Source organism: Eucalyptus grandis, chromosome 6, assembly GCF_016545825.1.
Source record: "Eucalyptus grandis isolate ANBG69807.140 chromosome 6, ASM1654582v1, whole genome shotgun sequence".
NCBI classification, from domain to species: Eukaryota; Viridiplantae; Streptophyta; class Magnoliopsida; order Myrtales; family Myrtaceae; genus Eucalyptus; species Eucalyptus grandis.
In genome coordinates this window covers 11,995,953-12,018,470 of record NC_052617.1, presented here as the reverse complement: position 1 = coordinate 12,018,470, position 22,518 = coordinate 11,995,953, and the positions used below count along the sequence as shown (strand labels likewise).

General features: G+C 39.0%; 2 protein-coding genes across 3 annotated transcripts; one reads left to right on the top strand and one right to left on the bottom strand.

Moving 5' to 3' along the window:
- Nucleotides 1-1,133: 1,133 nt before the first annotated feature.
- On the bottom strand, nucleotides 1,134-6,858 carry LOC104448390 (diacylglycerol kinase 5). Of its 2 annotated transcripts, none has more exons than XM_010062188.3 (13): nucleotides 6,450-6,858; nucleotides 5,216-5,420; nucleotides 4,974-5,096; nucleotides 4,694-4,822; nucleotides 4,353-4,438; nucleotides 4,027-4,150; nucleotides 3,854-3,902; nucleotides 3,335-3,417; nucleotides 2,736-2,803; nucleotides 2,495-2,569; nucleotides 2,245-2,332; nucleotides 2,004-2,120; nucleotides 1,134-1,779 (listed from the first exon to the last, which is right to left on the bottom strand). In XM_010062188.3, the coding sequence occupies exons 2-13, from the start codon at nucleotides 5,405-5,407 to the stop codon at nucleotides 1,453-1,455; spliced, it is 1,461 nt and encodes a 486-aa protein (XP_010060490.2). In that variant the 5' UTR covers nucleotides 5,408-5,420; nucleotides 6,450-6,858; the 3' UTR covers nucleotides 1,134-1,452. The 2 variants fall into 2 exon arrangements, with proteins under 2 accessions (XP_010060490.2, XP_010060489.2); XM_010062187.3 differs by lacking the exon at nucleotides 6,450-6,858 and adding an exon at nucleotides 6,154-6,366.
- A 13,478-nt stretch (nucleotides 6,859-20,336) lies between these two features.
- LOC104448388 (transcription factor MYB41) lies at nucleotides 20,337-22,216 on the top strand. The gene is made up of 3 exons (XM_010062186.3): nucleotides 20,337-20,578; nucleotides 20,705-20,834; nucleotides 21,181-22,216. The coding sequence occupies exons 1-3, from the start codon at nucleotides 20,446-20,448 to the stop codon at nucleotides 22,022-22,024; spliced, it is 1,107 nt and encodes a 368-aa protein (XP_010060488.2). The 5' UTR covers nucleotides 20,337-20,445; the 3' UTR covers nucleotides 22,025-22,216.
- The last annotated feature ends 302 nt before the right edge of the window (nucleotides 22,217-22,518 follow it).

Sequence of the window (22,518 nt, the reverse complement as noted above, 5' to 3'; positions counted from 1 at the left end):
TGACCTAGTTTTAGTAGAAATCTAGCACATAGAGTGTTGTTCATTCTCTACGAGTCTGTTCATTTTGCGGAAAATTAAGAATTTCCTGGAAAATATTTTCCTGTAAGTTATTTTCCGTAAAAATGATAATATTTTCCGATATTCAGCTAAAATCTGAAAATGTTCCAATTTTTTTTTTTTGGTATTCGGTAAGGAAAATATTTTTCGCTTACCACATTGGCAAGTGCGAGTTTGAGATTGACGAGCTTTGAAGTTCACCTGGTAACGGCCAACGACTAGCCAAGAAAGAAGAAGATGAGAAACAAAGAAAAGAAAAGAAATAATTCGAATTAAAAAATAAACAAAATTTAAAAATAATTCAAATAAAAAAGGAAAAGAAGAAGAAGAAATGGAAGGAGGAAGTAAGGATTTGTAAAGACCTAAGATAAGAGAAGAGAGATCAAGTGAGGAAAATGTTTTCTACTCATAATTTAGAAGACTTTTTTTTTTTTCATGAAAAACATTTTCCCTAGGAATTCATTTTCCGTTAAAAAATTATTTTCCGTTTCACAAACGGAGCCTACATGTAAAACAGTTGGAGATTTCTAGGGCTAATTTCAATTCGATTGCCATAACGAGTTAATACATAAGCAAGGCTCGTTGTTTTGGGAGCAGCGGACTCCCGACTAGACCTATTCTGTGATTGTTTTCTCTTCCTCCTCTGTAATTGGATTCGTTTATTTCTTTTGAATGAGTAAACTAAACTCTGCTCCAACTTTCTACAGGTTCATGCTTGTCAGTGATGAAAGTCGGAACCATTTTTCGAACCGTTTAAACAAATCAGCGTACCAGAACTGTCCGAGATAGTTTAATAAGCAATAAAGAATTTTGAATTCCACTATATATGTACCTCCAAAATAACAAAACTGCATGCAGTCAGCCCTAAGGAAGAACGCAACCAGTCGGCGATCACCAAAGTGAACTGACGTATGATGACGCATGAGGTTTAACGGTAAGAATTAGGTCATCAAATTGCAATAAAATAAGCTGAAATTGAAAATATAACCCAGATTTTTCTTTCCCTAGTTCCAAGTGAAATCATTAGAGAATCTGCAGGAACTGCAGTTTGAGATGGCAGAAAGAACACACCAAACTGAACATTTCAAGCAGGCGCATCTGCACCCAGCAGCCACGCATCAATGTACTCAAAACAATGAAGTTAACAAGTGAGAACTAATCGGTCAAGTCAGGGCCAGAATCTGATTACTAGCCAGGAGCTGTACATGACTATATGGCCTTTACTCAAGAAACTACAGGTTAGCAAATTAGCAGGTTAATGATGAATCTCTCACGTGGGAATACCAACAAGGTGAACCCTCAGAACTATACAGAATCCTAAGACTAGTCAAATCATCGACTAGGGGGACAATTACATGTAAATGGAGATCCCACCAAAGAACTCAAAATCCATGCCTAACTGAGATGAGAAATTTCAACGCCATCTGGAATTTTGAAAGTGTCCGCAGCACCAAACTTCCTTCGCTCTTCCCAGTCTTCTCCACATTCTTCTTCACTGCTGCTGTCATAGTTGTCCCGACATACCGTGGGGGAAGAGGGGTCATGTATACTTTTGGACTGGCAAAGTGGGGTGGCTAGCATTGTTACTTGGCTAGATGGGGAGATCTCAACAACAACAGTGTCATCATCGACTGGTAGGGGCTGTTTCCAAGGTTCCCCATCCATTCTCATGAATGTGTGATCTGCCGCCCCCTTATGGAACTCGAAGCGAACTCTATTTGTCTACATCAAGAATTTAGAGAGCAAATGTGAATATACGTACAAGGACACAAAAACAAAACCAAGCAAGATGTAACGAGGCATGCTCGAGAGCAGGCACCATTCTAAATTATCTTAAAATCTGTATGCCAATGACATTCCAAAATGATTATGATAAATTGATGCATAACAAACTCATGCTGTGATCATGCAACATCAGCTTGAGAGAGATTTTATTGTAATTCTACCTGTGCAAGACGAGTTCCGTGCCCTTTTGAAGAAAGCAATACAAGGCCATGCCAAGCATTTCTAAAACCGACAATCTCAAGAAGGCCATCATCAACATATGGAGGAGTCAAGTCTCTCTGGAAGGTTCAAACAACAAAAAGAGGGCTCAATAAATACTTGTGAAGAAGATCAGTAGAATGGCAAAACTGTTGGAACATAGCATATAAACAAGACATTCTAGTAAGTAGAAATTGAACTTACATAAGCCGATTTTCTTTGGTTTGGATTTCCCCAAGGGTTGAGTCCGCCTGAAAAACTAGGCAAGTTGAGGCAAACAATAGACCTGATGCTGTACAGTAGACATCACGAGTCAATTCGAGAAATCAGAAAAATGAAGTAGCAATCAGCAATACCATGAAAAAAATCAAAGAACACTTATAAGCAACACAAATAACACGAATGATACAAACAACTTTTGTTGTGATAATTATATATGGTACTTGTAAACAACCTGTGAGGTATGTTGAGGTCCTCCCACTTGCCGTGTTTTCTCATTATTTTCACCTTTGTCAACTGTGCCATATTCCTGCATTGACATGAGTTCAGTAAAAAGATGTCCATTTATATGGGATGACTAAAAGAAAAGTAGAAAGCCCCCAGCCTGCAGGCAAGTAGAATGTGAAAGCATATCATTCTTTCCATGAAGATCTAGAACCTGTGAGCAGAGTGGAGTATTCTTCCAAAAGACTCACCGTGAAGAAGGATGACGAAGCGAAGGACAAAACCATCCTTGAGTACTAGCAAGTTTTAAGTAAGTAGTCTGAAACCCAAGAAAAGGAAAGTCTGATGAAGTCTTGCTCATACATGATGGCCTTATAGGCCAAAAGTGAAAGAAAAGTTAAAACACTTCTCGGGAATACTACATAAAAACAGAAGAGTTTCTTAAGAATAGCATTTAGAGAGAGAGTTTACTTCGGTCCTAGAACAAGTAAAGAAAGCAATCATCGATATGTTTGTTTTGATCTGAGTTGATGGATAACCCCAACTAGAACAATCTTCTATTTGCATAATCAGTGAGACAACTCAACCACACTTGCGGTCTATCAATGAATAATCAACCTTGCCCACTGTTTTCCTCATACGGGACCACAGAATCAGCTGGCTGGGATGGTCATAGTGTGATATCCCTCATTGCTTGACAAGACTGTTGTGCATATTTGATAACTCTAGCGAGTTATCACACAGATAAATAACTAAATGAAAATATTAAGTCCTAGTCCAATCAGTTACCATAGCCTATGCAGCAATCTGTTTGTTATCAACAATAAAGCTATGAGGAATAGAAAATTACCTGATTAACAAGCTGGTTCTTAAACTTCTCAGGATGTGACTTCCTGTCTGAGTGAAATGCATATGATACTTGAGCATCCATTCCTGTACAGCACAAGATCATTGCTAAATTAGTCCTATTCGTTTGTGGGAATCCAAAGACTAAATTTTGTTAGGCAATGGCATTTATCGATTCATCTCTTGAAATCTCTAAATAACAGATACATGAGATTTGAACCAATTCCACCTGAAAATATTTAGTATTCCATATGTTTTTAATGATAGTCTTGGACATACAAAAGATAACTATTATTGTCTGCACAAGAGCATTGAAAAAGCAGGTCAGATATGGTCATTGAATTAGTGTTGTATGTGCTTCTAATGATAGTTTCAGACACATAAACACATCAACTATGTCTGGGCAAAAGCAATGATTCATTGGACTTCCACCAAACACTTTTGAGGTCTATGTTACTGCTAGCACTTTGTTTCATCTGTTTCAGAGTAGATTGTTAGTCAACGAGGTAATGGATTTCCTTACCCATGCTAAAGTAATTCCAAAATCCCCCACGAAATGTGTGGCACCCCTCCTGTGATTTTACAGAAACAGACAGGCAATTGTAAAGAAGGCTAATTTGAGCATCTACATAAATCAGAGATAATGACAAAAAATTGAAAGAGAAATTTACATGTGCAAGATATGGATAAACTTACCATGTTCAGTTTATCTGTCACCGAGACACGATGAAATGCATGCAAGGAATGCGGTAGTTCGAGAGGAGCAATAGGGTCACATGCACCTTGTTTTGGAGTCTTCATTCTCATGATCATGTGCCAGCTGAAAAGAAACAACATTATCTCTTAATGCCATAAATTCCATCATGGGTATTTCTGACATTTAGAATAGCTATTTAATCGTAGTTGAGCAAGCCTTTATAAGTCAATTACAATGAAACTTTTAGTCCACATCCCCGATGGCATAGAAGCCTTTATACCTAATGACCTAATGAAAAGAATCATGTCATAGAGGAAGTACTTGCCTATCCATCTTCATTTCTTTTGCGATCTTCACTTGATTCAAGAACGACAGGACAGATTGCCTATCTGTCCCAGGATTTTTCTTTCCCTGCGAGATAGAAAGTTTCTTATTCTTAGGTCATATAAATTGATTTCCATTCTTATTGCCAAATCATTTCATCTCCCAAGCATTTAAACGTGAAAGACAGATAAAAAATAATGTCCTCTATACACTAAGTCAAGTAGCCATTCATAGCCTTCACCACAAGGCAAGACTAATCATTGGCATGACAACTAAAACAACGGCCGTTTTGATTTTCTTATTTTTATTGCTTTATCTGTGAAAAAAGACTTAAAGGCATACCCAGCCAAATGAAAATGGAAGATTATTCCCTGTTCCCAGCGGTACGGTGGCAACAGGCGGTGGTTTGGGTAGTTTGAGATCAGAGATAACCCCGAGAAGCCAGCCAGCTGTGCCATCTCCACCTGCAACCTGATGACATCATTTTAGTGGGTAAGAACAAGAGCTAAAATATTGTATAAGGGCATGTGCAGACCAGAGTAGCACAAGCTACATGCTCCTACCTGTAACAACAAGAAAATGAAGATTTCAGGCCTAATTCAAATCTAAAAAATGATCTTACAATTATTCTCAATTTTTTCTGAACTTCTCCAGCTAAAACATCTCCTGTACTCTTCAGCACTTCAAGAGTAGCATAAAGTTGATGCAACACCTTATCAGGAGAATTCTTTCCTAGGTCAAAAACCTGATAATTCAGATACACCGATGTAAGACAAAATAATACCGATGAGGGGTCAATAATATTGTTCAAAGACTCAGGTGCCTTTTCTAGAACCCTTTAGCAAAGGCCAGAAAGAAAATTACCTGATTCTTACTAAGAAGAGAGCAGTATGTGATGAGAAGTTCTCCCCCCAGCTGACCACCACTCTTAGTATTTATGAATGCGATCACTGGACATGAGGGTATATGGGAAGCAGTTTTAACCTTAGATCCTGGTACAAGTATGTAATCAGGTATACGGAAATCCTGCAAGACTTCCTCAGATTTATCATCCATGACAACCTTCAAGCTGCAAAAGAGCAATTCATAAGAAACACTACATACAGTCAGTATATCATTTAGAACTCTGTCATTCATAGAGAAAATCCGAATGAGACATGTATCTTCCATCCCTGGGGAAAGGATCATTGGAAAGAAATAAAGAGAAGTAGTAAAAGAGGATAACGTTGGAAATCAAAACCAAAATAACAAATTACGTGGTATAAAGTACTTTTTGTTAGTCTCTGAAAATCTCATCTCAAAAAAACCTTCTTCTTTTTTTTCCCTGAAGAAGACTTACGTGAAACTTGCTCAATGACTTAGCTTATCTTCCACTGAAATCATTGAGCAAATTGAACGTAATTGAACAGAATTATGATATTCTCCAAGTCATTGAGCAAATTAAGGATAAGCCAAGTATTTGCTCAATGACTTGACTTATCTTCCACGAATATCATCATTCTCTTCAATTTGGGGACAAGTCAAGTCAATGACTTGGCTTCTCTTCCACTGATATTTGCAGCATGCATCAGAAAGTAATTCTATCTCAAATGAGTATAGAAGCACTCTCTTCCGAAGCATTAATCAATGCGCGTCAACTATCAGACGACTCCGGAAAGAGTGAAGATTATCAATTTTCCAGACAAAACGACAGCAACACCCGGCGAACTCGTCACGGACAGAAACGAATTCCGAGTAAGCTCGGGCTTCCGACAGCATAAGTGCAGACGTATGCAGACTCATTAATCACCATCTGTACATACACGGACGTGCTCGGAGCCTTAAACAATCTCTCAAGGACGAAATTCCGAGCAGAACTCCTAACACCGCTCCCAGCAAAACGTGATCCCGAGGGCGATTCCAAAGGACGACGGGGCAAAGGAAACGAAGCTCTGCCCCGGTACTCCATGACAAGCTCGAAACAAGCCAGAAAAGATCTCAAATCGCTCGACCTAGCTCTCCGAATTCTAACTACCGCGAAGCAGAGCCTGATCAGGCCGCATGCGTGGCCAGGCACATTTAAAGGCCGCGCGGAAGATAAGATGCGCATCTGCTTTACCTGGAAAAGAGACGGCGAAAAGGCAAAGGCCGGAGAGGTCGAGCGCGAGATTCGAGCGGCCGAATAATGGATTCCGGAAAAAGCGAGCGCGAAGCACCGTTGGTGGAGAAGAAGTTCCGATGGAGATCCTTATAATGCCGTCTCCAACGAGAACTCTTGCCTCCACGCGGTGCCACAGGACAGGACAGGACAAGAGGAATGCAGCTTCCTCGCTCCCCGCTCGTCAACAACTCGCAGAGCAATCAATGGCGGGGCAGGCTAGAGAGAGAGAGAGAGAGAGGTGACTGCAAATTAGGGTTTTTGACGGATTCCGCCTGGCGCAGATCCTTGATGACGACGACGATTCAGTTTCCTTTTGCGACGATGCGGAGGAGGAGGAAAGTTCGCTTGAGGAACGTTGCGAGCTTTTGCTTGCGCGTAACGGAAAATTTTCCCTCGCTAAGGAACGTGGGGTGCGGGATCAGGCGCGGGCAAGCCCACGGCAGAAGAATAATTGCGCGGCGAATGGGATTGCCCCACGTGGGCGTCGCCGTGAAGAAGTCGCCGCCCGCGTTTTGACCGTCGGCTTGGGGCGGAATCTATTTGGCGAAGAAGCAAAGTGGAAAAAAAAGGCGATTTCAGATTTCTCGCGGCGAAGGTTCGTCAAAGGAGTTCGGCCCAAGTACATAATGATATTAAAATTGTTAAAATATTCTTTCAAAGTTATTCTGAATCAAAAAATAATATACTTTCTGCAATTGGATTAGGTTCCGGTGATGCCCGCAATAAGAGAAAATAAAAAGTTAATATACTTTCTGCAATTGGATTAGGTTCCGGTGACGCCGCAATAAGAGAAAATATTATAAATTCCGTAATTGGATTCTGTTGAAAAAAAGAAGAAGAAAGAAATGCGTTGGGCTTGGGACGCTTGTTAAATAATCAAACAAAGAAATTTAACAATTTTCCATACACGCGATAGCCCCGGTGAAGAGCATCGTTAATATTTTGAAAAATCAAACATTCCTTCGTTTACTACGGTACGATCAACAAGGGCTTGAGGATGCTATTTATAAAACCGGTATTAGTTTATCAATGACGCGTTTGTTTTGTAGAAATTTTTGACAATTTTGAAAAATATTATCCAAGAAGTTGTTTTTTCAGGAAAACAACAATACTTTTGGTATTTGGCTAAAATATGAGAATGAACTGAAAATTATTTTCCATCGTATGGAAAGGAAATTTTATTTTATTTAGGGAAATTAGTTTCACGGAAAATATTACGTTTCCAAAAATATTTTTTAGGAAATCATTTTCCAAAAAAAATAACTGTATTTTCTGGTATTTAGTTGAAATTTGAAATTTGCGTGGAGAATGTTTTCCGTTGTTCGTTATCTAATTTGATTTTTTGGGAAAAATTACCAAAAGAATAAATTTTAATATTTTTAATTGACCAAAAAAACTTAATTTTAATTAAGTTATATTTTTTAAATTGATTTTTTACTTATTTTTATTTTTTAAAATCGAATTTAATTCTTTCTTTTCCTCCCTCCTTGCTCCTTCTTCCTCGACATGGCCGGTTGCCCGGGCCGACCAAGATGCAACCGCCAGATTCGACAAGCTCGAGATTTGGGCGATCTAGGTGAGTCGTGTTTGCCCCCAATGGACGGGGCTTGCTTATTGGCCGAGCTCGAGCTCGCCGAGGCCGTGAGCTCGAGTCTCGCCCTCATCGGATCCGGCCTTGGGCGTGAGGCCGGAGTTAGCCTATGGCCGCACGATCACGCCATGCTTGGTGACCAACCAAGGAAGAAGAAAAAGAAAAGGAGAGAAAAAGGAAAATAATTATAGATTCAATTTAAAATAAATATAAAATAGAAAAATAAAGAGGAAGAGGAAAAAAAAAAAAAAATAAAAAAATCGAATTAAGAAGGATGAGGAGGAAATGAAGGCTTATAGAGTGTGAGATAAAAGAAATTAAATGAGAAAAATGTTTTCCACTTTTCAAAAATAGAAAATATTTTTCTCTAATTTAGAAGACTTTTTTCTCAACATGAAAAATGTTTTCTCCCAACAATTTATTTTCTGTTAAACGAACGTTGAAATATTCAAAAAAAAAAAATTCGAAAAGTTATTTTTCGTAAAACGAATGGAACCTTATCTAAACAAACACCTGTTATTTGTGTGATATAATCAATACACAACTGCCAAGCTCCCAATTATAGGAGTTGGGGTTTCTTATGCCTAGCCACTTAGAACCTGGAGCACTAGCATAGGAGACTTAGGCTCGGCCGTTGGCGACTTTGGCGAGGGAGTAAGGTGCCCAAACATCACCAACAGGAACATGAAACCCCGCCCTTCACAAACTTGGGCTTGACGTTGTGGACTCAAGCCCTACCGTCAAGGAGCCGAGCCATGGTGCAAGTGATATGAGTACAAAAGCTGGGTATTAGGGCATGATGGCCAAGAACCCAAGTGCAAGCACTTAGGTCTTGGGCTCAGCCTCAAGAAACTCGGACTTGACTTTTGTGGACCTAGGCCTGAACCCGGTGGCTTGGGTATCGAAGCTTGGTGCCCAAGCATAACTACCGAGAACTCGATAGGAGCACCCAATCCTGAGTTTGGCCTCTAGAGACTCAGGTGTGACTTCTATAAACTTATATCCATATAGTTTAGGGACTAGTTTGAACATATACAAAAAAATTGATCGATTATATTGAATAAATTAAAATTTTAAGGACATTACACATTGAGTGAAAGTTCATGGATCGTTTACATTATTTTCCATCGAGAATACAAACATGTTCATGAAAAGCGTGGGCCAAGAAACTAGTTACGGTTTGAAAATTGGCCCTTAAGATTGATTATGCCAGTGTGTTATTAGACGAGAAGATCATGGGCCTTTCAATTTTCAGAGTATCTGTGGGCCATGGGCATATTGTGGTCGACTTTTGGACATAGAAAGTTATGGGGCTTAGGCTTCTGTTCTCGCCTCCTGGACCCAGCAAAGCTTGAGAATAGCCTTGGACCGATTCGACCTGAGACTAACAATTCATGTTCGCGTATCTTCAACTGTAATTTGTATGTTTTCGGCTTTTCCCGTTAATCAACATCAAAATCTCATAACTTTAATGACCTAATTCTCTTTAATAGATCGAGTCCAAATTCTATCATAAATCTTTTTGTCTCATAAAAAAAGCAAAATTTGGGCCTACCTTAATTCTGGCTGAAACTTTTTTTTCGGTCTCATAAAGAACATCAACTTTAGGTCGAACTCCAATTATGGCTCAAACTTTTTGCTATCTCATAAAAGAACACCAACTTTTAGTCGTTACCCAAATCCCTCTCCTGTCAAGTTTTTGTTCAATGATATCGTTAAAGGTTCAATGCGTCATTGCACCTGTACTCGGCGGGAAACTCAATAGAAACTCAATGGGAGCCAGATTTGAGTATCAATTGAAAGTTAGTGTTTTCTCACAAAAGGAAAAAAAAAATTCAAACTAGAATTGAGATACGAGCTAAAATTAGTGTTTTTTAATGAGGCAAAAAAGGTTTGGGTCATAATTGGGATCCAAGATAAAATTTGTACTTTTTTTTAGACAAAAAAAGTTCGGACCATAATTGAAGCTTGAGATAATATTGGTACTTTTGAAAGGAATTGGGCCTATCTTTTATTCAAGGTATTCAACGAGAAAAATTAGTTCACGTACACTTACACATGTTGCATACAGACGCGGTTATACTAATACATTTTAAACAATATAAAAAAAAAATTAGAAACACAATATACAACTTTCCTTAAATTTATCCGTGAACGGACAATGGAGCATATAAAGCAAGCGTGATGATGACTGGAGATGAAGAATCATCGGCTCATTCAAAAACTTAATTTTAGATTGGCCCCATAACCAAAAGTAGCTTGGAATTTTGGGTCTATCGTCAAATTCAACCTCATCTTTCAAATCTTATTCCTAAAATAGCTCAACTTCAAAAGTCGTTTCTCAATTTTGTCCGCTCGTTAAGTTGTCAATTGCTTCCGTTGTAAATGTTTTGTCATCATCGTACCCTAGTGTATGTTAATTAGTTACCTAGACATGTAGTGTTGTAGAACGATGATAGCTCATGATTTAACCTCAGAAGCGAACAACTACTTAGCAATATGCTAAAAATTAAGCAAAATTAAGCAGATGATTTGGCGATAAATTTTTTAACAATGATGTTGCATTTGGAATCAAAGGTCACTCTTTTATTGCATGAGAGCCCAACTCATTATTGGCGAATTCGCAATTTAATTCCCAGCAGATGCGTGCCAATCAAACTTTACAATACGTCTGTTAAAGTCGACCCTGTAGAAATAGAATCTCGATCATCCACACATAACTAATTCATGTAATATATCCATCACTTAAACATCGATTCCAACCATCTCCTAAATATCGAAGACCTTGTCAAGTCACCTACCATTCGGATACTTAATTAATCGCCTTCTTCCTCGCGGAACCCTAGTTTCCTGACAGCGGAAGCAATTGACTCGATACGAAAGGGCCAATGATATCAGCTTCAAGAACGAAGGAAGAACTAATTAAATCCTCCATGAAAGCAGGTGTCACTGTTTCCCCTAGAGCAAACATGGAGACGGGGCGGCGCCTTTGACCTCACGACACATTTACGGTCGTCATGCATAAAAAATAACCAGTATTATCTATTCGATGGTAACCAGGAATTATCCACAACCACAACATGCGACCGCTAGATCGTCGGATCCGATGCAATCGAACAGAAATCTCAGGCGTTGATAGAATGTTGAAGTAAGCGCACACATCACGTTAACCCGGTTTGATAATGGCAAGGTTAGGTCGGCAACCGATGGCTCTTACTTGTTTGGTGAGTCAAAGGGAACTTTTCTTGCGAGTTATATTATATAATCTAGAACTAAGCGTCTGGAAGAAAGCTACATTGAGAGCATTAATTAAGTAGGCATCTACGTATGATACAAAATCGGCTTTGCCCACCAAACTTGAAGCGAGACATTCATGCTGAGGTCGGGATGATCTCATCGCATAAATTTATGGAGGCAGTTACATCCATCGCCTACGTTAAAAAATAAGGTTGCCCATTTGCTTTGCATTCCACTGAATTCAACTGGACATCCAAAGTGCTCTTGGGTGGACTCTGGGCAAGGAAAAATTCTTAAATACACCGCAGAAGGTAGGTCTCGCACGGGTGGCGTTTGTTTGCCCGAGCAATTTGTAAAACATTAATCTTAGAATTAGTCGTTTATAAAGCTTATAAAATATAAATTTATAAAAATATCTTAATCATTAACTAAAATGTCTAGGCATAAATTATTGTTGAGACTAATATTTCTAGGCAATGCAAATAATCAATTTTAGGAAAATATTTTCTAAATCATAGCTTTTCAATGAGACAAATGCACCACATATAAGTATTATAAACTAGTCTTAGTATCTAGTGATTGTAATTCATACTCTCTATCAATGGGATGGCACGGGTTTCGAGCATAACCTGATAGGGGTTGCGGGGGTAGAACCCCCAAGTTGCCAGATGACTTTTATTATTTGAGCTTATATTTTATTGGTAGTTTAAGTTTGGACCCATGAATAATTATTGGACATATATACTCTTTTTCTCTTGTAATTGAGAAATATAACATAGTAGTGTGGAGTGTTAATTATAGTGGAATCTTCTACTAGATGTAACTCTAATTTAAGAGTGAATCGAGATAAAATCTTGTATCTCAAAATCTCTTTCTCGCTTTTACTCTCTATTTCCTTGGGAATGTGCACTGAATTCTAACACATCCCGCATATTTTGTCCATTTAAGTAAAAGATGCCAAACTACGAGGGGGTTTCGTCTTAGTCACGTGACACTCAAAAACACAACTAATCCACCTAACAATACTTCCTTCTAGATCATTAGTAACTTGCTATTAATATCCTCTCCCTTCTCTAACGGCAGAAAAAGCAATAATGCTCTTTAGATTAGTAAAATGGTAGGGTGTGTGCGCTTTCAAACACGACCCTGTTTTCGCGTTGCATTCTCCAATACGGCTTTGGGCACATATCTCTAACTAACTAAGCATTATAAAACTGTTTGGTTACCTAAACAGAGCTAGTGGGCATTGTATCTCAGTACATAATAAAGAAGCATTTTACTAAAAACCCTTGTCTCTAGGGTTGACTTTTGTTGCTTAAGCAACATTATAGAAAGTGCCTCATGCACCATGCATGCCACGTTGATGACATGGTTAATCAATGTTGAGATCACTCTCTCTAATGATATTCTTTAAAGAATTAAGTGGATTTTTGATCCCCCAAAAAAGGATTGAGTGGATCGTATTCTACTAATTCGCATAATCATCGAAATTCATGGAGATTAAGGTTGTAGATCCAAATGTGTACTTTTCAACTAACCCTGTCATGCTCTGTTTATTCAAGAAATTTTTACTTGTTGAAATGATTTGTAGTGATATAGTGATAATTAGTGAGAGCTTAAACTATTGGAGATACTTAGGATGTGTTCTAAAATTCTCATGATTATGTATATTATGTATATCTTGATTGATCATATTTGATTTGGTCATCTTATAAATACTACAAATAGGCTCATGAACTTTTGATTAGATAATACATAAAAATAGACAAAAATTCCACATTTTCGCTCTTCCACGTATTTCTTATCTTGATATCAGAGTTAGATGATACTAAGGTGTACCGGGTGCGATATGCACTTAGTGCACAATAGTGCACACCCAAGTGCAATTCTTGTATTTCATGTCATCTTCTTTTTTAATAACTAATAATATCCTTCTCTTGACGTTGATTCTCAACGTTGTCCTTCTTGTCTGATAGCCAACATTGGTTTGTTCTGTTGTTGCATAGTTTGTAGAGTGCTATTATCTAAGGAAGTGGCCTTCAAGTTTGTTCCATAATAATGCCAGCCACATTGTTTCTCCATGGTATTTGTAACAATATTAGCTGCACATGCTATGTTTCTGTCCACAGGCAAACATTACCACTAGATTTGCCACCCTCAGATCTATTTTTTAATAACGTCAGTCGTATTAGCCAACAACACTAGGTGGATTTCTTCACTACCAGCCTCCTATCATGTCGCCTGCACAATAGGTATGACTACACACAAAAATGGTTCTCTCTTCAGCACACTAAGTTATAGGAGCATACTTAACTGCTTTGATGACCCACTAAGCAATTTGGGATTTTTTTTTTTTATATCCAAACTCAGGTTGGCTTATATCCACTCTAGACATATTTAAGTTATTTTATATAGGTATTTAGGATATTTTCCATAGTTCTTGTGATTGTGCATATATTTGAAAGATTCTCCACGTCCCTAATTGTGCATGTCCTCAACTAGCATACTAACTACTAGAATTTGCCACAATGGCCATCCTTTCTACATGGGAAGAGTGAGGTGAGGGGTTCCAATCCCAATCTTTTAAGGAGAGTTAGGGTGGGGATGATTTAATTTTAGGTGTAGGTTTAAGCTTCTACGCCTTGCAAAGAGGCAATCCAAGAGTTCAAGAGTGAGTGTTAGAGTAGGAATCAAGTAGGAATAGAGTAGGACAAAAAAAACTGATTGTACTTGATTTAATTACCTTAGATAGTCATAAAATAAAATCTATAAATAAAGGCTCATGTACTCGTCAATTAGAAAATGTAAAAAACATATAGAATTTCCTCAATTCTCTCTTTTGTATATATTTCTTATATTGGTAAGAAATATGCAAATGAGTGAGAATGTGAAATTTCAGTATGTTTCAATGAATTATTTAATGAATAATACATGAGCCTATTTATATACTTTATTAGATATCTACCTAAGGTAATCAAATCAAGTGCGATTAATCAAGACATCCATAATTGTGATATAGCGAATCTCTTAGCTATATGCATAATCATGAAAAATAGGGAAAATATGCTAAATGTCATTAGAAAATATCTTAAATATCTCTAACATCCCCGAACTCATGGTGAAAAGTCTTGAGTTTGGATAAAAAAAACTGAAAAATGCCTATTGAAGCTGGTTAGTGTGCTAACACTGCTCATTGTGTTGCAGTAGCTATATGCCACGTGGCAAGAGGTTGTCGTGGTAGGTTTTATGATGTTTGTCTGTGGATTGGCGGAGAAATACAATTAGTGCAGCTGTCGCTAGTACGAATCAAATTTGAGGACGACGAGTCTAGTCATGTTGTTCTTTTGTGGATAGAAACATGGCCTATGGTTGGCGTTATTATGCACATCATGGAGAAACACGGTCAATGTGGCTAGTGTTATTATGAACAAACTCGATGGGCATTCCTCTGATTACAAGGTTTTGTAGATTATGTGACAACATAACTAGTCGGTGTTAGCTATCAAATAGAACGGGCAATATTAGTGATTAATGCTAAGAGAGGGATAGTATTAGTAGTACTATTCCATGACATGAAATATGAGATTTGCACTTGGTGTGCATTCGCTGTGCGTTGGGTGGACTTGGGTGTGCACCTATTAGTTTTGATACCAAGATAAGAAATATATTCAAAAGAGAGAATTGAAGAAGTTCTTTATACTTTATGTATTTTCTAATGAAGAGTATATTGTCGGGAAAAGTGTTAAAAAAGTCCTAAACCTTTTGTAGTTGTACTAATTTAGTCCTAAACCTTTTACCGGTGTCAATTTAATCCTAAACCTTTCGATTTGGTGCCAATTTAATCATTTCTAGCTAATTTTAGCCGGATTTTGCTGACTGGTACCGGTTGGCTAACATGGCACAATCAACACTAATGTTGACAACTTTTAATAACATTTTAACATTTTTTTCTTTTTTCTTTCCTTTTCCTTTTCTTTTTTCCTTCTCTTCCTCCTTCCTCCAGCCGGTCGCCAGACCTCAGCAACTAGCCAAAGGCGACAGCTAGTGAGGTCAAGGTCAACCTCTCCAACCTTTGGCGAGCCTTGCCAGTGGCCGTGAGGGTGGCCTCGTGCTAGGTGGTGAGGCTCACCTTTGTTGGCCATGGTTGGGGTTTGACCTCGCTAGATCAGGCGAGGTTGAGCCTTGCCTAGCCTCTGGCTAGGCCAGCTCGAGGCCGCCTAGGGCCCAAGGGCGGCCTCGCTTTGGGCTGACAATGGTCAAGACTCACCTAGCCTTTGGCGAGGGTTGAACTCGCCGAATCTGACGAGGTTGATCCTTGCCCATGGCCGGTGAGGGCAAGCCTCTCCAGCCCAGTGTAAGGCCACCCTCATGGCCTTTAGTGAGGGCTCGAGCCTCGCTAGCAGTCAACGAGACTTTCTAAAGGCTGATGAGGTCGACCTCATCCTTGCCAACCATCACCTCTGGTTGGTTGCCGAGGTTCACCGACCGACTAGAGGATGAAGGAGTAGAAAGAAAAAATAAAAAATAAAAGGAAAAATAAAAATAAAAATAAAATGTAAAAAATTCAAAACTATTAAAATATTATTAAAAATTGTCCATGTCAACACCGATCGTGCAATGTCAACTGATTAATGCCCCATCAGCAAAATTCGGCAAAAATTAGTTGAAAATGACTGAATTAAAGATTTAGGACTAAATTAGTACAAATAAAAGATTTATAACTAAATTGACACAAATGCAAAATTTTTAGGACTTTTACGACACTTTTTCCATATATAGCTTTTTTATAAGCTTCATTCGATGACTATCTAAGATAATTAAATTAATTATAGAGAATCTCCTAAATATATGCACAATCATGAGAGATATGAGAAATCTCATAAATATCTCTAGCATCTTCGGTCATAAATAAGCAATCCCACATCACACCTCACTTGACTATTAGGTTTATAAGCAATCCCACATCACACATCTCTTCACCTATTAAATTAAACTTTTGGGTTGAACTTTCTGACACTCACAATCCCAATAGAAAGCTAAAACTTGAAACTTGTTTATTTTGCATGTTAGCCAAAGAAAAGAAAAATATACCACGCATAAATATATGAAAATTCGGTCATACTGCTGTGACATGAAAGGTAAGATAGACACTCATATAATATGGATAAAATATGACACTGGTAGAACTAAGACGATTGGTTTGTTAACTATTTTGTTGACTTGTAGGTTAAAGAGAAATGGCAACCGATTTTGACGTGGATTAGATGTCTTATACATTGATCTAGTTACTTTTCAATCAAATCAACTCCTTACCTTGAACCGATGACGGGTAAGTCTAATAACTTCCAAAAAGGTCGACGTAAAACTTACTTTTTTATTATTTAAAAACCCAGGTGCACGAGTGCAGAAATTGGGCTACTCGGAAGTCTAGGGAAGAGCCTGCAAAGCTCATGAATTGGGTAAGAACTCATATTTTACTTTCTTCATGTTAGGTCATCCTTCATGTGGGTCATCATTAACTTAGACCGTAAATAATTTTACCTTACTATAGTAGATAAAAAAAATCATATAGATTTTGTGCTGACTTCAATTTATTGTTGGAACCCTTAAGCAGGAACAACGTTAAGATATTCTATCATGGCCTATATTTGCCTTCAATTTTGGTCGGGGGAAAATGTCCTCCAATCAGGATGGAGGAATTTGTAGTCCTTTTCTAATTGGAGTTCATAAAATTAGGATAAATAATAGCTTTTCAAATAAAAATTACACAATAATTGAGACATGCTCACATTCCATTATAGTCAATAGGACATGTGAAAGATTTCACATGATCTTATATAGAGAATGTCCTTTCTTAAACGTGGCATACCCATGTTCTATCGAAATAGGCAAAACAGTAGGCTAGGCCTAGAGGCGACTGAGGAGCAATGCGTGTTTTATGTCTGTGCGTGTATATAGTCAATTGGTGCATAAACATGCGTGGTATATATTTTTAATTTTATGCAGAGAAAATTGAGGAGCAATTGATGTGTTGAAAAGACGAATCGATGCTTAAAAACGTTGAAAACTGTATTGCCAAATGTTCCAGGAAGAGAACATGCGCAATAGTGATCGCCGTTCATGATGCCGTGACCATCTTGAGTCTTTAGTCCGGTATTAAGTTCATGTCTTGCCTTCAGACACTGATGATTCGAAGCTGTTCAGATCCAGCTAGAGTTCCTATTCTCGGAGGATGAACAGAACAGTGGAAATTGCTGTAGATCCAGAGATAATCCTTAGCTAAAGCCGGCAAGTAGCGCTGAATTCGCATCCTAGATTACACGTTACAACACATGGCAAGCTTTTATCTTAGAGGAAACCTCTAATAAGCGCGCCAACTCATCTTCCTCGATAAGATCTATTGGCTCGGAGCATTTGATCAGCTAGCAAGCATTCGGGAAACCTCTAATACGCATACTAAACTAAATCTAACCCGTCAGATCTTTGTGAGTCCACGTTCAATTTATTTCGTGTACTGAATTCGAGCAACAGTTTCTCCCAACTTTCATGTACTAATTCATGCTCCACGTTATATTAAATGCACTTTCAAGAACTGGATGTGAAGGCAGACTTTCGAACTGAACTTTGACTGAGCAATCATAGAACCATGCTGTATAACAGTGGTCAGAGAACAAAAAGATGAAATAATCATGCATCGGAGATGGATGTGATGGTCAATGGTCATGTGGATTCAATTCTCTCTCCTTGCGGGCTCGTTCTTTTTTCCTTGTCATGTTCTTCCTTTCCCATCATGAAAAATTAGGTGGGCATTGATATTAAATGGCCAGGGTCGCCCTCTGCATCCTTGTCAATCCCATCTGGCAGCCAAAATGAATCTTAGTACAATGCTTTTAATGTGGACAGCCATAGACCTGCGCATCGGCCTGTCATATTACCAGACTTTTCGTTAGGCATTTCTCATTTCATCCTTAGTTGGAAAGATGCACATCTCCATTTTGATTTGAAAACTTTGGAGTCGGACCAAAATTGAGTTTTTTCCTAAGGTTGAAAGCAGTGGTGATGATTTGAATGGGAGGGCTTTTAAAGTCACACCACGTGTTACTTATTCACTGCCCGAGCATATAACTCGCGTCGATGCTCTAACGAGGTAAATGCGTGCTTTGTTATGTCGAGTGCGTGAACCAGATTTATCGAGGGTATGAAACGCGTGCACCGTCCTAAAAGACTTTTAACCTGAAATGGCAAAAAGCAGATGGAGTCCTTCTCGGTAAAGATGTCTAGATCATGTGATGGGAGCGAGCTTGGACCGAAATCAAAGTCCCGAGAGATTCATTCCGAGTGCTGAGAAAAGAAAAGAGTAAAGAAGTGGCTGAAAGCGATACCTCCCTACCTTGTTGAAAAATACGGTATAGTTTAATAAATGCTCGCGTGCGTATTTCCTCCTGGGGAGAGAGGCGTAGCCGAGAGTCCTTGACAAAATACAGAGTAGGCCGACGAGAAATGGAGTCGTGAATAAATCCAAGTAGAAAAACTGTTTCAGCCTGTTATTTAAGTCATTTCGGTACCCTAATTTTCTGCGGCCTAAAAGTGGAATTCAACGGGCGCATTAAACAGGATTCGCAGGTCATGTCGTCGGGCCCTCTCAGTTGGGACGAAAATAGGAACGAAGGATTTAATATCCAAGACTATTGCATAGGAGAATTTCATGAATCATCACATCAAGGAAATGAACGTGCAAAAGGAATCCAAGACTATTCCATAGGAAAAATTCATGAGTGATCACATTTGGAAAGGAAATGAATGTGAAAAGGGACTTATGTGCTCAATCTCTTACTGATTAAGTGAATTGCTTCGTTAATTTCAAGGTAATAATCGTCGAGTTTTTATCTAATCTTCCCATATAATCAATAGCTAACTATGAAAAAAGTAGTGTGTCGAAAGAAAATTCCAATTATACCGTCAATAACAATATTTTACTAGTGATTTTTAGATTAATATGTTCTTCAAGAATTGCATGAACAAGTCCAAACTATCATATAATCCAAGTGATGTAATGGTCTAGGTAAGTCCAGTCGACGGTGTCCCGAAGTTTTCCATTGCCGTGTGTCATGTGCATCGACGTGAAAAGGAGCCGTAATTCCCTTCGAGCCATGCACTGCTTATGATTTGAAACGCACGTCGTGCTATTTGCCTTATAGCATCTAGGGTAAACATCAGCAGTCATCTACGTGGCACCATATTGTTCACTACGATACGTGCCAGAAAATGCAAAATCCTGTCGCGTCATTCGTTCCTGCGTGGGCGTCATTTCGCTTTTTTGATTTCGCGACGTGTGGTCTAATCGGACTAAGCGACAAGAAGCCAGGTCCCCGCTGAGGTGCGAACCCACCACTCACCGTTCGACACAGCACGATGTCCCCGCTCCTCCTTTCCCTTTCTTCGCCGAGATACTGAGGAAATTTTCAAATGTGGTCTGACTGCCTTTATGCTCTTGATTTGGATAAATTTACACGCAAAGCTCATATTATATGATCTGAGAATTTAGGATGCGCTGAGAACACGTGTCATGGAAGCACTACATGATGACTCCATAGAAATTGTGTTTGGGTAGGTACCCACGATCTTCAATTTTAGTAAACTAATCGAAGCATGACAATGTGGGAAAACAAAATTTGGTCGAAGAAATATTTGGTGAGCTCTCATTCAGGTGCTTTTTACTTAATTAATGAGCTATGATTGGCTGTCATGAAATTAAAATGGTACGAGTGACAACATTTATAAATTATGGGTAAAGAATCGACGAATTCTATAAATAAATTAAATAAACAGTCCTCAAGAGTTAGAATACTTAGTATACACTTGTTCCTCGAGAGAAGACACGCTTCTCTAGCGGTGAGCAAGGGCGGTTCCAAAGTACCAAATCCCATTGACTTATCCCTGTACCTTATCCTCACTTCCTTTCCCCTCCTATTTATATGCCCACCGCTTCTCTTCCATTAATCATCAGCGACCTCAAATCACTTCTTTTTCGAGAACCCCCAAGACTCTCTCTCTCTCTCTCTCTCTCTCTCTCTCTCATATTTATTTGCAGCATTGATCGCAAAAGAGCCAGATTTCTCACGCAATATGGGCAAGTCTCCATGTTGTGACAAGGATGGATTGAAGAAGGGTCCGTGGACGGTGGAGGAGGATAAGAAACTGGTCGAATACATTCAGAAGCACGGGCACGGAAAATGGCGGACCCTTCCGAAAAATGCAGGTAAGTCGTGTAATGATACCGGGACGTCAAAGTGATATTTACTTGTTTTGCGCTGTCCATATGATTGTTGGTGTTGCAGCCTGAACAATAGTTGACCTATCAAGCTTCCCTTTATGCGATTGACAGGGCTCAGGAGATGCGGAAAGAGCTGTCGCCTGCGGTGGACGAACTACCTGCGGCCCGATATCAAGAGAGGGAGGTTCACGTTCGAGGAAGAGGAGACCATCATCCAGTTGCATGGTGTTTTGGGGAACAAGTAAGAGCATACATAAGAGTTTCATTTTCTCGATATGATACAGCACTCTGTAGCATGTAGTAGCAGACGGTCTCTAGCCTTCCATTACTTATTATCTTGCAATTTTCAGGGATGCTTCCGTGGATTACCTAATTTGCGGACTTCTTGATTTTTTTAAATAACTTTAGAAAGCGTTTGCGAATTCTATTCTCGTGCAAATAATCAAATTGAAATCATATATAAAATCCCACCTCTCTTTCTTCTTTCTGGTTTTTATATTCCTTTTCAATGAACAATATACCATATCCGGGGGATATATTTTTTTTCGATATGTTGGTCAACACTAAAGTTTCATTTTCTTGAACAGGTGGTCGGCTATCGCGGCTCAATTGCCCGGGAGGACCGACAACGAGATCAAGAACTACTGGAACACCCACATCAAGAAAAGGCTACTTAAAATGGGGATCGACCCGGTGACACACTCCCCACGCCTCGATCTTCTAGATCTGTCCTCCATCCTCACCTCCTCTCTTCACGCTCATTACTGTTCTCAATTCATCAACGTACCGAGCTCTCTCAACACGAATGGATATGCCATGAATCCGGACTTCCTAGACTTGACTGCCACTCTCTTCTCTTCAAGTTTCAAAAGCCCAGAAGTGACACAAAATGTCCAAGAAATTACCCCAGAAGTTCTAGATCAGTTCCAGTATTCATTACTGGCAAACCAGCTCCATAACCCACCAAATAATTCCCATTTCCTAAGTGAAAACAGACCCATGCACTCAAATAATGCTAGCGAAATTCCCCCATCAAACGCTAGTAATTTCGTAAGTTGCCACCAAAACCCTGTGTCAAGCTATTGGCAAGCTGATGGCGATATTCAACATCAGTACATGAACATTGCCGAAACTTCAGTTTCTGTGCCAAACCACGGATTTGACGGTTCCTGTCGTTCCAATCTTGACCATTTCTCGTCAGGACATCATGTTTTTCAATCAAACGACGCCAACAAAGTCCAAAATTTCGGGCTTGGCTCATCTCTTTCGTCACCTATGTCTAGCTCCCTCACTTGGAATTCGTCATCGACGACGTCTACCGCGTACCTCGGTGGCTGCAACAACGAAGATAGAGACGGTCACAGTAGCCATATCATGTCGTCTCTGTATGATGCTGCTCCGAGCAGCTTTTTTGTCAACGGAATTATGTAAGCACGCATTGGCCTTGTGCACCGATAGATGTCAAGTGTCTCGATTAAGGAAACGCTTGACAATAACTTCTCAGTTTTCATACATCTTATTTTCGCTTACTGGGACCTGTCTTTCACGTAATTGTTTTCTCCATTATTGAACTTACTTTTAGTATGATGACAAATTAATGAACATGACGTGCTTTTTCATGGACTTATGGGGTGCAAAAGCAATTTCATGGGAGAAAAAAGATAAGTTTTTCTAATGACATAAGTCAAGATTGCTCAAGCAATGGAGTTGGAGAAAATCTTCAGCAAGATATGGAGTCAATTCGTATACGCTTTAGGTGGTATATTGCATATATTAGATTTTCATGCTGGAACTCAGGGTTGAGCTATTAATAGACCAAACCAAACCCTACACGCAGAGATCATGAAAATGTTCCATTAATATAACAAGCGTTTTGCTGTTAAATAATTATTACAACGTTGAAATATATACCTTCGTTATGAATG